At 38.4% G+C, this 13,052-nt stretch overlaps 1 protein-coding gene across 2 annotated transcripts in view; it reads right to left on the minus strand.

Moving 5' to 3' along the window:
- Positions 1–13,052, minus strand: part of MPDZ (multiple PDZ domain crumbs cell polarity complex component) — a 175,935-nt gene that overhangs the window by 46,629 nt on the left and 116,254 nt on the right. For both annotated transcript variants that reach the window (XM_036331164.1, XM_036331163.1), the window contains 2 exons: positions 10,834–10,938; positions 6,717–6,809 (listed from right to left, as the gene is read on the minus strand). In XM_036331164.1, coding sequence (XP_036187057.1) covers positions 6,717–6,809; positions 10,834–10,938 — 198 coding nt within the window. The remainder of the gene's footprint in view (positions 1–6,716; positions 6,810–10,833; positions 10,939–13,052) is intronic.

The raw sequence follows: 13,052 nt of genomic DNA on the forward strand, positions 1-13,052 counted from the left end.
CTGTGCAAAAGCTTTTTATTTTGATGAAGTCCCATTTGTTTATTTTCTCTTTAGTTCCCATTGCCCTAGGAGCATTATCAGAGAAGAAATTCCTTCGGCATATGTTTGCGATTTCGCTGCCTGTGGATTCCTCTAGTATTTTTATGGTTTCCCGTCTTATGATTAAGTCTTTTATCCATTTTGAGTTTATTTTTGTGTATGGTGTGAGTTGGTGGTCTAGTTTCATCTTTTTGCATGTATCTGTCCAATTTTCCCAACACCATTTATTAAAGAGACTGTCCTGACTCCATTGTATGCTCTTGCCTCCTTTGTCGAATATTAATTGGGCATAGTGGTTTGGGTCGATTTCTGGGGTCTCTATTCTATTCCATTGATCTATATGTCCGTTCTTGTGCCAGTACCAAGCTGTTTTAAGAACAGTGGCTTTGTAATACAGTTTGATATCTGGTATTGAGATCCCACCTACTTTGTTCTTTCTCAGGATTGCTGCAGCTATTCGGGGTCTTTTTTTATTCCAGATGAATTTTTGGAACGTTTGTTCTAGATTTGTGAAATATGCCGTTGGTAATTTAATGGGGATTGCATTGAATCTATAAATTGCTTTGGGTAGTATGGACATTTTGATGATGTTGATTCTACCAATCCATGAACACGGTATATTCTTCCATCTGTTTATGTCTTCCTTTATCTCTTTTTTCAGTGTCCTGTAGTTTTTGGCATATAAATCTTTTACCTCCTTAGTTAAGTTTATTCCTAGGTATTTTAATTTTTTGGTGCAATGGTAAATGGGATTGCTTCTGTAGTTTCACTTTCTGTAAGTTCACTATTGGTGTAAAGAAATGCCATGGATTTCTTAGCATTAATTTTGTATCCTGCTACATTGCCAAATTCATTTATTAAGTCTAATAATTTTTTGATGGAGTCTTTAGGGTTCTGTATGTACAGTATCATGTCATCTGCAAATAAGGACAGTTTTACTTCTTCTTTTCCAATCTGGATGCCTTTTATTTCTTCTTCTTGTCTGATCGCAACGGCTAGTACTTCCAGTACTATGTTGAACAGGAGTGGTGAGAGGGGGCATCCCTGTCTTGTTCCTGTTTTTAGGAGGAATGGTTTTAGTTTTTGCCCATTGAGTATGATGTTGGCTGTGGGTTTGTCATATACGGCTTTTATTATGGTGAGGTATGATCCCTCAATTCCTATCTTGCTGAGAGTTTTTATCAAGAAAGGGTGTTGGATTTTGTCAAATGCTTTTTCCGCATCAATTGATATGACTATGTGGTTTTTTTCTCTCAATTTGTTTATGTGATGTATCACGTTTATTGATTTGCAGATATTGTACCATCCTTGCATCCCTGGGATAAATCCTACTTGGTCATGGTGTATGATCTTTTTGATGTACTGCTGGATCCGATTTGCTAGGATTTTGTTGAGGATTTTGGCATCTATGTTCATGAGGGATATTGGCCTATAATTCTCTTTCATTGTATTGTCTTTATCTGGTTTTGGGATTAGGGTGATGTTGGCTTCATAGAATGAGCTGGGAAGTGTTCCTTCCTCTTGGATCTTTTGACATAGTCTGAGGAGGATAGGTTTTAGGTCTCCCTTGAATGTTTGGTAAAACTCCCCTGTGAAGCCATCTGGCCCCGGGCTTTTGTTTGCTGGAAGCTTTTTGATTACTGCTTCGATTTCCTCCATAGTTATTGGCCTATTGAGATTTTTAGATTCTTCCTGGTTAAGTTTTGGAAGGTTGTATTTTTCTAGGAATATGTCCATTTCCTCCAGGTTGTCTAGTGTGTTGGAGTAGAGTTGTTCATAGTATTTTCTAACAATCCTCTGTATTTCTATGGGGTCTGTTAGTAGGAACATTCTTGATGTCACTACTCTGCAGAGTTAAAAATGATTCAAATGGTTAAAAATAATAACTATTTTTAAATTCAATGGAATAAAATGTCTTTATATATTAAGTTTGCAAATATTGCTTGCTCAATTTATTAAAGTTTTGCCAGTGGTAAGACAAGATCGTTTTAAATATTTTCTCAATTATGTGTTTTATGGGATCTGATAAATACTAATGCATTTCTGAAGATGATTTTTTAAAATAAATATCAAACGTACACAGTCCAGGCTGGAACACAAACCAAGGTACTATGTTTCAGGAGTCTATTATTGTAGACATTTAGTAATCAAGAAATTCAGCTACCCCTGAACAGACAGTTCTAAGCTTAGCCACGCAATCAAGAGAAAGAACATTCCTGCACCCACTATGTTGGAAGCTGACGTATGTATAAGTCTTTCTTGCCAGGGCAGATCTGATAACTAACAGTGGTGGACAAGATCCCACATGATCTGATTGTTCCCACTACCATTCCCATAAAAACAACAACTGCCACTCTCCCTTTCCTCTCTCCATTCCAGCAACCACAGCATCTTGCAGTGCCTTCAGTTCAGCAGACATGCTCTCCTGACTGGGGCCTTGGCCCTTGCTACATCTTTTGTCTTGAATGCACTTCATCTACTCACATAATAAACACATGGCTCATATATAATCATTGCAAATATCTCTAAGAGCTGTGAATGAGCTGAAAGTACACATCTAGTGACAAGGTCGGGATATAAGCATAAGCTGATTTGCAGAGAGGTGTTTGGCCAAGATGAGGGAGCAGCTCAGGGAAGTGGAAAGAAACAGTCACCAGGCAGAGAACTCTGAGACAGGCAGACTGCAGCTGGCCTCTTGCAAAAGGAGGACAATACTGGACATTAAAGTAGGAGAAGAAAGCACGGCCCTAAAGTGCTCTCTACCTTGACATTTGAGGTGCTCCCAGAGGGGAGGAGGTTGGAGCCAGTACTCCAGTGAGTGGGGGAGGTCCCAGTAAAAAAGGCAGGGAACAGCAGAGCCCCCAGGTGGAGTGAGAGACTGGCTACTGGCCAGACAGTCAGATGACGAGACACTGCTTTGTTCCATATTTTTCTTTTTTCTTTACTAGAAATCTATAATCCTAGAGACTCTACCTGTTTAGTTTCAAAGCTCTCACCATGCTCCTTGATCTCATGAAATCTGTGTGAATAGTTTAAACTATTTAACATGCTCTTCATCACTTCCTTTCAGTCTAGAAATTCTGTGAAAGACAAAAACCAACACGCTTCCTTGTCTCTTTAAAGTGGTTCCTTAAGTAATATGGCAAAGTACGGAAGTCAGTAAATTTAGTCACTGTATTTAATATCTAAGAATCCAGAATACATGTGTGGGCCTCCTTAACTGTTCTCTTAAAAAATGAAACAGAGAAAAGAAAAGGAAGAATGAAAGAAAATATCTCCTAGCGTTCTCCACGGTGGGTATAAGTTAAAAAGTGATTTTTATAATTTCCTGATGATAAAAATAACAGCAACGGCAAACACTTATTGAGGGCTTACCATGTGCTCAGCATTATTATCTGAGTTCCATACACTTTCATTCAATTCCCACATCATCCATGTGGGGTGGACACTCTCATTAGCCCCATCTTACAAAGAGGCGGAGAGGCACAGAGAGGTTAAACAACCTTTGGATAAAAGTACCATAAGCTTGTGCAGCTTTGGCACAAAGGGTTTTCAAACACCCCACTGCCTGGAAGAAAGGCTGTGCCAACTGAACGCACTGGAGAAAATAAGGAGAGAGGGACTGCCGCCATGACCACAGTGCTGAGGAACGGACTTATCGCCGAATGGAGAGGGTAAGCATTCCATGGGTAGAAAAAGAAGACCCCAAAAGAAATACTTCATAGAACATATTCGGAGTTAGTTTTATGGGAAGATGACAGCCTTTCTTAGACCAAGACAGAGACTTAAATAGAATGAAGTTCAGAAAAGCAGAAGTAAAACAGCTCTGAGGCCAGGCTGCCCATGCTCTGAACAGAGGGTCTCTGGGTCCAGGTCCTGCTTTTTTGCTACTAACAACTGTGGGCCCTCTGCAACCCACTTAGCCTCTCTCTTGCTTTCCTCATCTGTGAAATGGAGCCAGAAGAGGCTCTACATGAGATTGCTGCTGTGATTACTAAATTGATGAAAACATAAAGTATGAAATGAAGCTTGACACACATGAAACAACCAGTAAGTCTACTATTTCTCTTACTATGATTATGATCCCTGATGTAATGTAATTGAGCAATATATAAAATCCAATCCATACGATACATGGGTAAATGTGAACTCCACCACCTCGATCCTCTTTTACCTACGTGTTTATTAACACAAGGCACCATTTTCTACCCATCAGACTGACAAAAACTTTTTTTAAATGATCATAAGAAGAAGTAACTAAGGATGTGAGGAAAAGGGAACTCTCTTAAGTTGGAAAACGAAGGAAAATGTGATAGAGCCATCTTGTAAAACAAGTTGACAATTTCTAGGAAAGTAAATTATACATTTAAATCTATGAACCAGCAATTCCACTTTGGGGTATATACATAGGTAAATTCTCATACATAACTATAAGGAAATTGATATATATATAATGCACATAATTATTATAGTAGCAAATAACTACTAACTACTCAAATATCAATCTGGGAATAAACCGTGGTACAGTCATATACTGAAATGTACTGCAACAACTAAACTGAATGAATTAGGTCTTCAAGAATCAGCATGATAGATCTCCAAAGCACTGGATTGAGAGAGAAGAGTAGACAAGCTGGAAATTGACACAGACAATGACAATCACATGCAAAATAAAACAGGAACACAGATTATTTGCAATTTTAAAATTTACACTTTGCTAAAAAGTATTCTCTATTTCCACACAAAGGGAAATTTTTTGACTGCATGAATAAATGTCCCAGCAGGTTTCCAATGTTATAAAACATATTCATAACACTCACTCCTCATTTATTAAGAGTCCTGGTTATTTTGGTAAGTTTCTATGAACATAATACTCTATGAACTTTCCCCCAAAAGTACCTAATGCTTCTGTAAAGAATATAGAAGAGTGCAGAGTATCTTCTTTAAGATATCTGGAAGCTCCAGACATTCTCTATAAGGTAGCTACCACTTTTAGAGACTTCTCTTAGGCTTACATAAAGGTTAAAAAATTTAGGGCAGAAATTGAAAAGCGTTGCTGAACAGAAGTTACATTAATTTTTTCTCATAAGAATACTTTGTAATGATTCCTGTGTTCAACACTTTCTGTTTGCTTAGTTGTCAGTGATGATGATGATGGTGATTGTTGACAAGGCCAACCACTGAGACTCATTCTGTACCAGGCACTATACTAAGAATTTTAAATGAATGATCACGCTGAATTGTCCCCAAAATGTAAAAAGTTCTATTATTAATCCCATTTTACAAATGAAGTAACTGAGACCTGGCGAAGACTTAGAATCTTGTCTTAGAAAGCGACAAAGTTAGAATTCAAATATAGCTCTGATTGCTCCATTTTGCACAGTGCCTTTTAAAAACTACGTTTCCTCCCACATTTATTAAAACTGTCCAACCGAACTTTTTATTTCCCTGTGATTATTGTCCTCCAACCAAATTCAAGTTTGTCATTATGGTCACCAACTACAAAATAATTTCATCTACTTTCTTTTGCTTCCATCCTCAAATAAGAAACTTAATATCTTATAATACATATTCTTGCCACAGATCTAGCACTTATATTCTGTTCTATGGGTAATATAAGAGAGACTATGACTTTTCTAAGTGGACTAAACAGCTTTTCAAGAATTCAGATCAAGAAATCATTTAGAATGGCTGGAAATGCTTGCAGTTTTTTGTGAAAGTAACCTGTTTTTTTTATACTTCAAGCGTGATAACCTAGAAAATATTTAAATGTGATGGCTGCTGCTTTTTATTCATTTGTGAGTAAAGAAAATGATGAAACTACTATATCTCTGAAGAGCAGAAATTATTCTCTCTTGTAGAATAAGTATTATTATTGTAGAATATTAAGTATTTACTACTGTGGAATACAGATTAAGTATTTACTAAGTGAAAGGCACAATGTGATGGTCACCTTTACATCTGCTTAGAGGGAGTGTCCAATGATTACCCATATTTTACACTTAATGCAAAATACCTTACATTTTTCTTTAATTACTTTGTATGTGTCTATATGCTGCCTACCTAAGTAAATTACAGCCTTTATGAAGGCAGGATTTATGTCTTATTCTTCCCTGTTGTCACAAAATCATGTGCTTCTTGTCTGAGTCTATAATTAGAACTCAATAAATTTCTATTAAATGAATTTGAATTTATGTAGCATGAACACAAAAATGTGGTGTAGTGATGCACGGTGATATATCTGATCATATTTAGGAAAGTCATCTTTTCTATTATACATGAAATTGAATAACAGCAGCCTGGGAATAACAAGGTTCTTACTGACACACCATCATAAATGCACACGCGTTTTGAATCTATAGTTTGTACAAATGTTAGATAAACTTTAATTAACATTTGATGGTATATTTAAGATTAAACCCTATAGAAAATACCCATTCTAACCACCTATGCATAATTTTCTTTAATTAATTTTAGTTAATCCCTATTACATGCCAAACGCTTGCACACGTTAGTTATAACCCTGTGTGATACATGTTATCTTCTCCACTGTATATATACATAAGAATATTAAACAACTTGCCCAACATCACAGTATCAAGTTACCATACAGCACTTGAAAGCACACCTCCCTATTTTTAAACACTGAGTGGGCTGAAGACAGAAACAGTCCTTACCGCCTGGGCTGATTCCAATTGCTGTACGCTGCATTTTGAAGTTCACTTTCTTCTCCCTCTCCTTCTTCTCGCTCTGGTAATTCTGGAATGTCTCTGTTAAAGAATTATACAGTGAGTACCCCAAAATCCTAGTAACCCATGCAAGACTGTTCTTTATTGACTTGGCTAAAAAAGGCAGAACTGCTTTCTATTTTCACCATACTTGGCCAATAAGTATACAACATTTTACACTAAGGGGAAAATAAAACCCCATTAAACAAAAACACACACTTTACATTACAATCTATCTATATATAGTGATGGAAGGAGACTTGCCCTGGGGTGGCAAACACACAATACAATCCAAAAATGATGTGCTGTAGGATTATATACCTGGAACCTGTATAATTTTAATAACCAATATCCCCCCATGAATTCAATAAAAAGTAACTTTATTGCTTTTGTAAAAAAAAGAAAAGAATCAATCTATAAGTTAATCTGAAGATACAGCTGAATACTAAGAGTCTTCTCTAGTCTCTTTCCTGATGATACATGGGTGAATAAAGGAATAAAATGAGAAGGGGATAAATCCTGAATTAAAAACAACCACAACAACTATTCAACAAGTATTTCTTAACTACACACCATGTGCAGGAAGACTGAAGCTCCGTGTGGGCTATGACTGCACAGCCCTTGTTGACAACTCCTGCCCTAAAAGAACTTATCAGTGAGCACGCAGGAGTTCAGCGTCTCTGCTTCCTAGGAATGGACTGATTTCCCTTCGATGGCTGAAGAAAGATGGAAGTGCTTATGGTCCAGCTTCAGCCCATCAGAAGGGCCAGACCCAGAGCACTTCATACTTCACTTCTCAGGTTCTGTAGGAGTAAAGATTTTGCCAAATGCCAGGCATGTAACAAAATATGTCCAGAGAGGCAACATGTAAGAGCAACAGAGGATGGGTAAATCACTTATGGTGTGTCTTATGCTGTTAGTAAAAATTGGATTTTTAGAGAAACATGCTCACATGTTTATTTGAAAGCAGAGGCTATAACATTCTGATTCAAAAGTGATTTTCCATTGACTTCTACAGAAACGGAAAAATCTAAAGAAAGTATACGTTCAAATTTTACCCATCTCCATCGACAGGATTACTCAACTCAGTCAGATGAATCTTTAGATAGTGAGAGCTGAAGTTACTAATCCAGCCGTGGGCAAACTACGGCCCGAGGGCCGGATCCGGCCCGTTTGAAATGAATAAAACTAAAAAAAAAAAGACCGTACCCTTTTACGTAATGATGTTTACTTTGAATTTATATTAGTTCACACAAACACTCCATCCATGCTTTTGTTCCGGCCCTCCGGTCCAGTTTAAGAACCCATTGTGGCCCTCGAGTCAAAAAGTTTGCCTACCCGTTAACTAATCCAACAACCCCCCCCCCCCCCCCCAACCTCCGTGTTTGAATGTGTTTTATAATATGTCTGGCAAGTAAATGTCCAGGCTTTACTTAAAGTTCTTATTTTTCTCTTTGACCTGAATGTTAGTTTTTAGTTTTCAACTGTTAAAAGGAAGCCTACCTGCCCACAGGCCCTGCCCATTAGTTGTGTGTTTGAATTCTCCTCCTGTGCACATTGAGGAACAAGGTTGTGCATGAGACTGGGGTTCTGCGAGTCTAAGCCTGACAGTGGGTAGGACTTCTAGGAATGGTGGTGGTGGTGGGGTGGGGGGAGTAAAATGACGCTAAGATGCTCACTGACAATGAGACAGTCTGAGTGAAGCTTTTATCCAGATAGAAACAAGGCAGAGAGATGAAAACTAGGACTAACCCTCTAGAAACATAACTGGAGAGAATATGACAGAAAAAGCAGCTGTGGAAGACAGACAAGAATAAGAATTTAGAAAGAGGCCCTAAAATATTCAGTGACTGCCATGGGGGTGGGGAGGTTTCTCACCCTGAACTCTAGGCTATGGGAGCTACTCAGAAGCGCTCTGACACAATGCCTCATACTCATGCCTCCTTAGCCATGAGGAGACTAGCATCCTGAACCCCAGTAAAACAAGCGATTCTATTGTCCTGAATCCTTTCGCTGACCCAGACACGCTCCTGTAACTGTGCCGACTCTTCTTCACTCGGCCCAGAGTGCGGTCTAGGGGACTCTAGTGCCCTGTGTTCCAAAGAGCAGAAGGGCCCATTCTCTTCCTACAGCACTCGCTCAGCCCCGAGTGGTGTTGAATACTAACGGCATCTCTGTCAGCTATTATGACTCCCTTTACATGTGTATTTAGCTGCCAGAAATTGGCACAAGGTCATACAGTAAAGTAGCAGTACTAAGCTTTTAAATGAGGCCGTTTTACTACAAAACCTGAGCTCCTAACCTCCATGCTATGCTGCCCACAGTTTTATCTCGGGTTGGGCAATTCTTTCTTTGGATCCAATGGTTCAAAACATGGAGCCTACCTACTCGCATCCTCATCTTGGCTCTTCCACGTATTAACTGTGAAACTTGGCCAAGTCACTCCGCCTCCCTCTGGTGCTGATTCCTACTCTGTAAAATGCAGGTCGCTTTGTTTTGAGCACCTTTATATTATTAGCAAATACACTTCCTCTGCAGTGAGGCAGCCATGACAGCGCTGCCCAAGGCAGGCCGCTCTCCTTTCTGTACTGGGGGAAGCACAGTGCTGAACATGGCGCTCTCTAACGCATTTCGGGTGCATTTAAGGCCTCAGCGTTTAAAGGAATATGATGCTACCTTGGCATATTGTTTAATTAAGCCATTTGAAATGATATTTCAGAGGAACATGGGAGTGACTGCTTTTAGCATTCTGGCAAAAAGCGTCAGGAAGATAGTGTTAACCCTAAGATGGACATTCCAGAGTGGAGTGTGGCTGAGCGCTGTACAGACAGGGTGGAGTGAATACCACTTTTTCCATTAAATTCCCGAGGTCACAGCATTCCTTCCCTTTATTAAACACATATCTTCCCTTCAGCACTTTCTGCATTACCATGGCCATGCGCAATTTGCAGAGGAAATAATGATGTCGTATCGTGATGCCTGCAGAGTCACTGGACACCAAAGTGCTCTGGGATGTTCTGACTTCCCAGAGAAGCCATAGAACTCTTCAGAGAAGACCTCAGTGTGCACACAAAGCCATTTCTGCCCTGCAGCATGCTTAAAGAGCAACCTGGTACTTAGCTGCCAATGCAACTGAAAAAACCGGTCCACCCGCGGCTGAGTGTGTAACATGGCACATTCTTCCTGGAAAAGCATTAACATTCTTTCTCTCCCTGTGCTGAACTCAGCAGCAGCATCAAAACCTAGTCCCTACCTTTCCTACGAGGGGGAAATATACCATTTTCCTGTATTATTTAGAGGTTCATAATACATTATGTATCAAGAGCATTGAAAAGGCATACATTTGCTCTGGCAGGTGTGGCTTAGCGGTTAGGTCATGGGTTTGATTTCCAGGCAGGGCACATATCCAGGCTGTGTGTTCAATCCCTGCTCAGGTACATATGGAAGGCAACAAACTGATATTTCTTTCTCACATCAATGTTTCTCTCTCCCTTTCCCTTCCTTGCTCTCTAAAATTAATACAAATATATCCTCTGGTGAGGAGTAAAAAATAAATAAAAGGCATACCCTCTGCTTCCTAACATGCATATATACCAAGATGTTCAGCTTAACATTCTCCAAGAATAAAAACTAACCATTACAAATGTTTCTCAATCTGTATGAATGTTAAAAAGAGGAATAAATAAAATTTCTGAAGATGTTTAAAAATACATACAAAATAGGAAAAAGCATGATAAAATACTACACAAATTGTAGCTTCCAAGAAATTGATGAAACAATATTCATAACTAAGGTGAAATCTCTAAACTCAGTATGTTAAAAGTGCTGTATTCAAGTGGTATAATTAAAGATTATTTTAATTTCTTGATTTGAATTTTCATATATTTTCCTAGTTTTCCACAGTATGTCATAATTACTTAAGCACAGGGGGGAAAGGTAAACATTTTCTTAATGTTGAAGAAGGAAAGGAATCCTCTTTCATTGCTAGTCCTCCCTGATTCTCGATTCAAAATTCCATAACCACCTATATCATTCATCTTTGTAGCAGATTTACTGTTTCATTTACCTGCCAGTGTATGGAGAAAAAATATCCAGTGCCATTATCCCTCCAGATTGTTGTCCCAAGCTTCTTCTAAACTCTTCCAAATGTTCTGCAGGCACGTAAGTAATTCTGCAACAGAACATAACCCATGAAAGCAAAGGGAAGCAAAGTTTTGGCTGGCTGTTAGGAAAAGCTCCCAAAATATAGAAATAAATAATACTGCTCCTTTATTCCTGCTTTATCACACAACTCATTTAGTCAGCTTACTCAGCAGAGAATCCAAAGATCAAAAAGACAACGTATCCTATAGGTAAGAATAACAGAAATTTAATCTCAAATTCTGCTGATAAACTAGGTGCTTTCCAAGAATCATATGGGTGAGGAAAAAAACAACATTTTTAATATTCCTAAATGAGAAGGCTAAAACAACTTTTTGGAATTAGAAAGATCTATAAATTCTTAGGAAAATGACTGTCAGTAATAACACTGATTTCATCCAAAGATTCTTGGTATCCTCAACAGAAACAAATTAAGCATACACTATTAAAACACTGAGTTTTTATATTATTTTATGTAAATAACTTTACAGTCTTACACAATACTGGTACAGAATTAATTATGGGTATTAACAAGCATTATCAATAGGTAAATGTTAGCTCTTATATTAAGTTATGAACTCTCTCAGTCTGAAGTTAAGACTAACTTTATGGAAAGACACTCTTACTAATTTGTAGCAACTCCTCATAAGCTCATTTTGGTTTCAGAGGAAAGCCTAGTGCATACACTTGAACAATCACTTCCTAGTTCAACGAGTACTGGGTGAAAGCCCATAATGTGGAAGGCACTGAGTTAGATGCTGACCACACTATAATGTTCAGAAAATGACGTGTGAAAATTCAAGTTGACCGCTGTCCTAGAAGGCTTTGTAGTTGATACCCTTAAGTGGGCTGTTCCAAGATCCTCAAATTAATGAAAAGGCAAGAGAAATTCTGCATTTGAAGCCAGCTCAGCATGTCTGCACAACTAAAAGAATATATAAGAATCATAAAGACGAGTAAACCAGCTCTCCATAACCCACCCATAAAGACAGTACATATAAAATCTCAGCACCAGAGCGCAGGATGAAAGCACTGTCTTTCATGTTACAATAAAAGACGAATTACATCAATGTCATAATTACTGAGTAGGAAGGCATGTAATTTCAGACGTAGTGGTTATTCTATAAAGAGTGACCTCACTCTGTGAGGTCACTGAGATCTGGAGTCGGGAGACACAGCGCTGCTGCTCATCAGGAGTGTGATGGGGGCGTAAATCACTACCACTCAATCCCGTATTCTCCATCGCAAAAAGGACACCCTTTTTCATGAGGCTCCTGTAAACTAGAGGCATAACACGAACGTAAGGCGGGGTGCTAACAGGGCCTCAGCACGGCTGATCACAATTCAGGGGCCCTTGGGAATCTCTTCATGACACTTTTACCTGGAGGATTAAAAACTCAAGCAGAGAGCACAGGTCACTGGGTTTAGGACTAGCCTGGGTGGAAGAGAGGTGCTCTAATTCTGACCCAACTTAATCTATAACAACACCTTCTCTGTGAATTAAAATATACTCAATAGTAAATTCACATTTAGCCCTTCAAAATAATAAGTTAGAAATACAAAACTCCTGGTACTGGAAAAGAAGACTGATTGTATTTTACATAAAAAATAAAGATACACATAAAACCCCAAACCTGCAAAGTCTATTCAAGAAAACTGGTATTATTTCCGAAGATTAAATATAATCAAACACATATAACTAAAACATTTAGAAAAACAGCCAGGAAGAGGGGAGGGGTGGGGGAAGTTAGAACACAATGGTGAAATAATGATAATCAGTGCAAAGTATTTAATTTTTAACTGGTTTGCGAAGGAAAAGATATTCCTATACTAAACAATATTGAAATGAATTTTCCTCTATACTTGTTCAAAGATGGTTTTCAAAGGGTGAGGGATAGGGAGTTTTACATTTTTCTCATATTTTAGGTAACAGTGATAAAGGTTAAAGAAGGCAGTTTTCATAAATATTTAGCCCAATATACACAGCCCGGCCACCAGAACAAGCATCCCATAATGCAACGGCACATCCAGAGCAAATCACCGAAACTAAATTAGGAACGGTGCAAATAACACGGACACTACGGATTTGAGAGCTATGTTAAAAATTCTTACATGTAAACTAACCTTTGGTTAGACGTGGAGTGG

This window comes from Myotis myotis, unplaced genomic scaffold (assembly GCF_014108235.1).
Source record: "Myotis myotis isolate mMyoMyo1 unplaced genomic scaffold, mMyoMyo1.p scaffold_m19_p_12, whole genome shotgun sequence".
In the NCBI taxonomy this organism is placed as follows: domain Eukaryota; kingdom Metazoa; phylum Chordata; class Mammalia; order Chiroptera; family Vespertilionidae; genus Myotis; species Myotis myotis.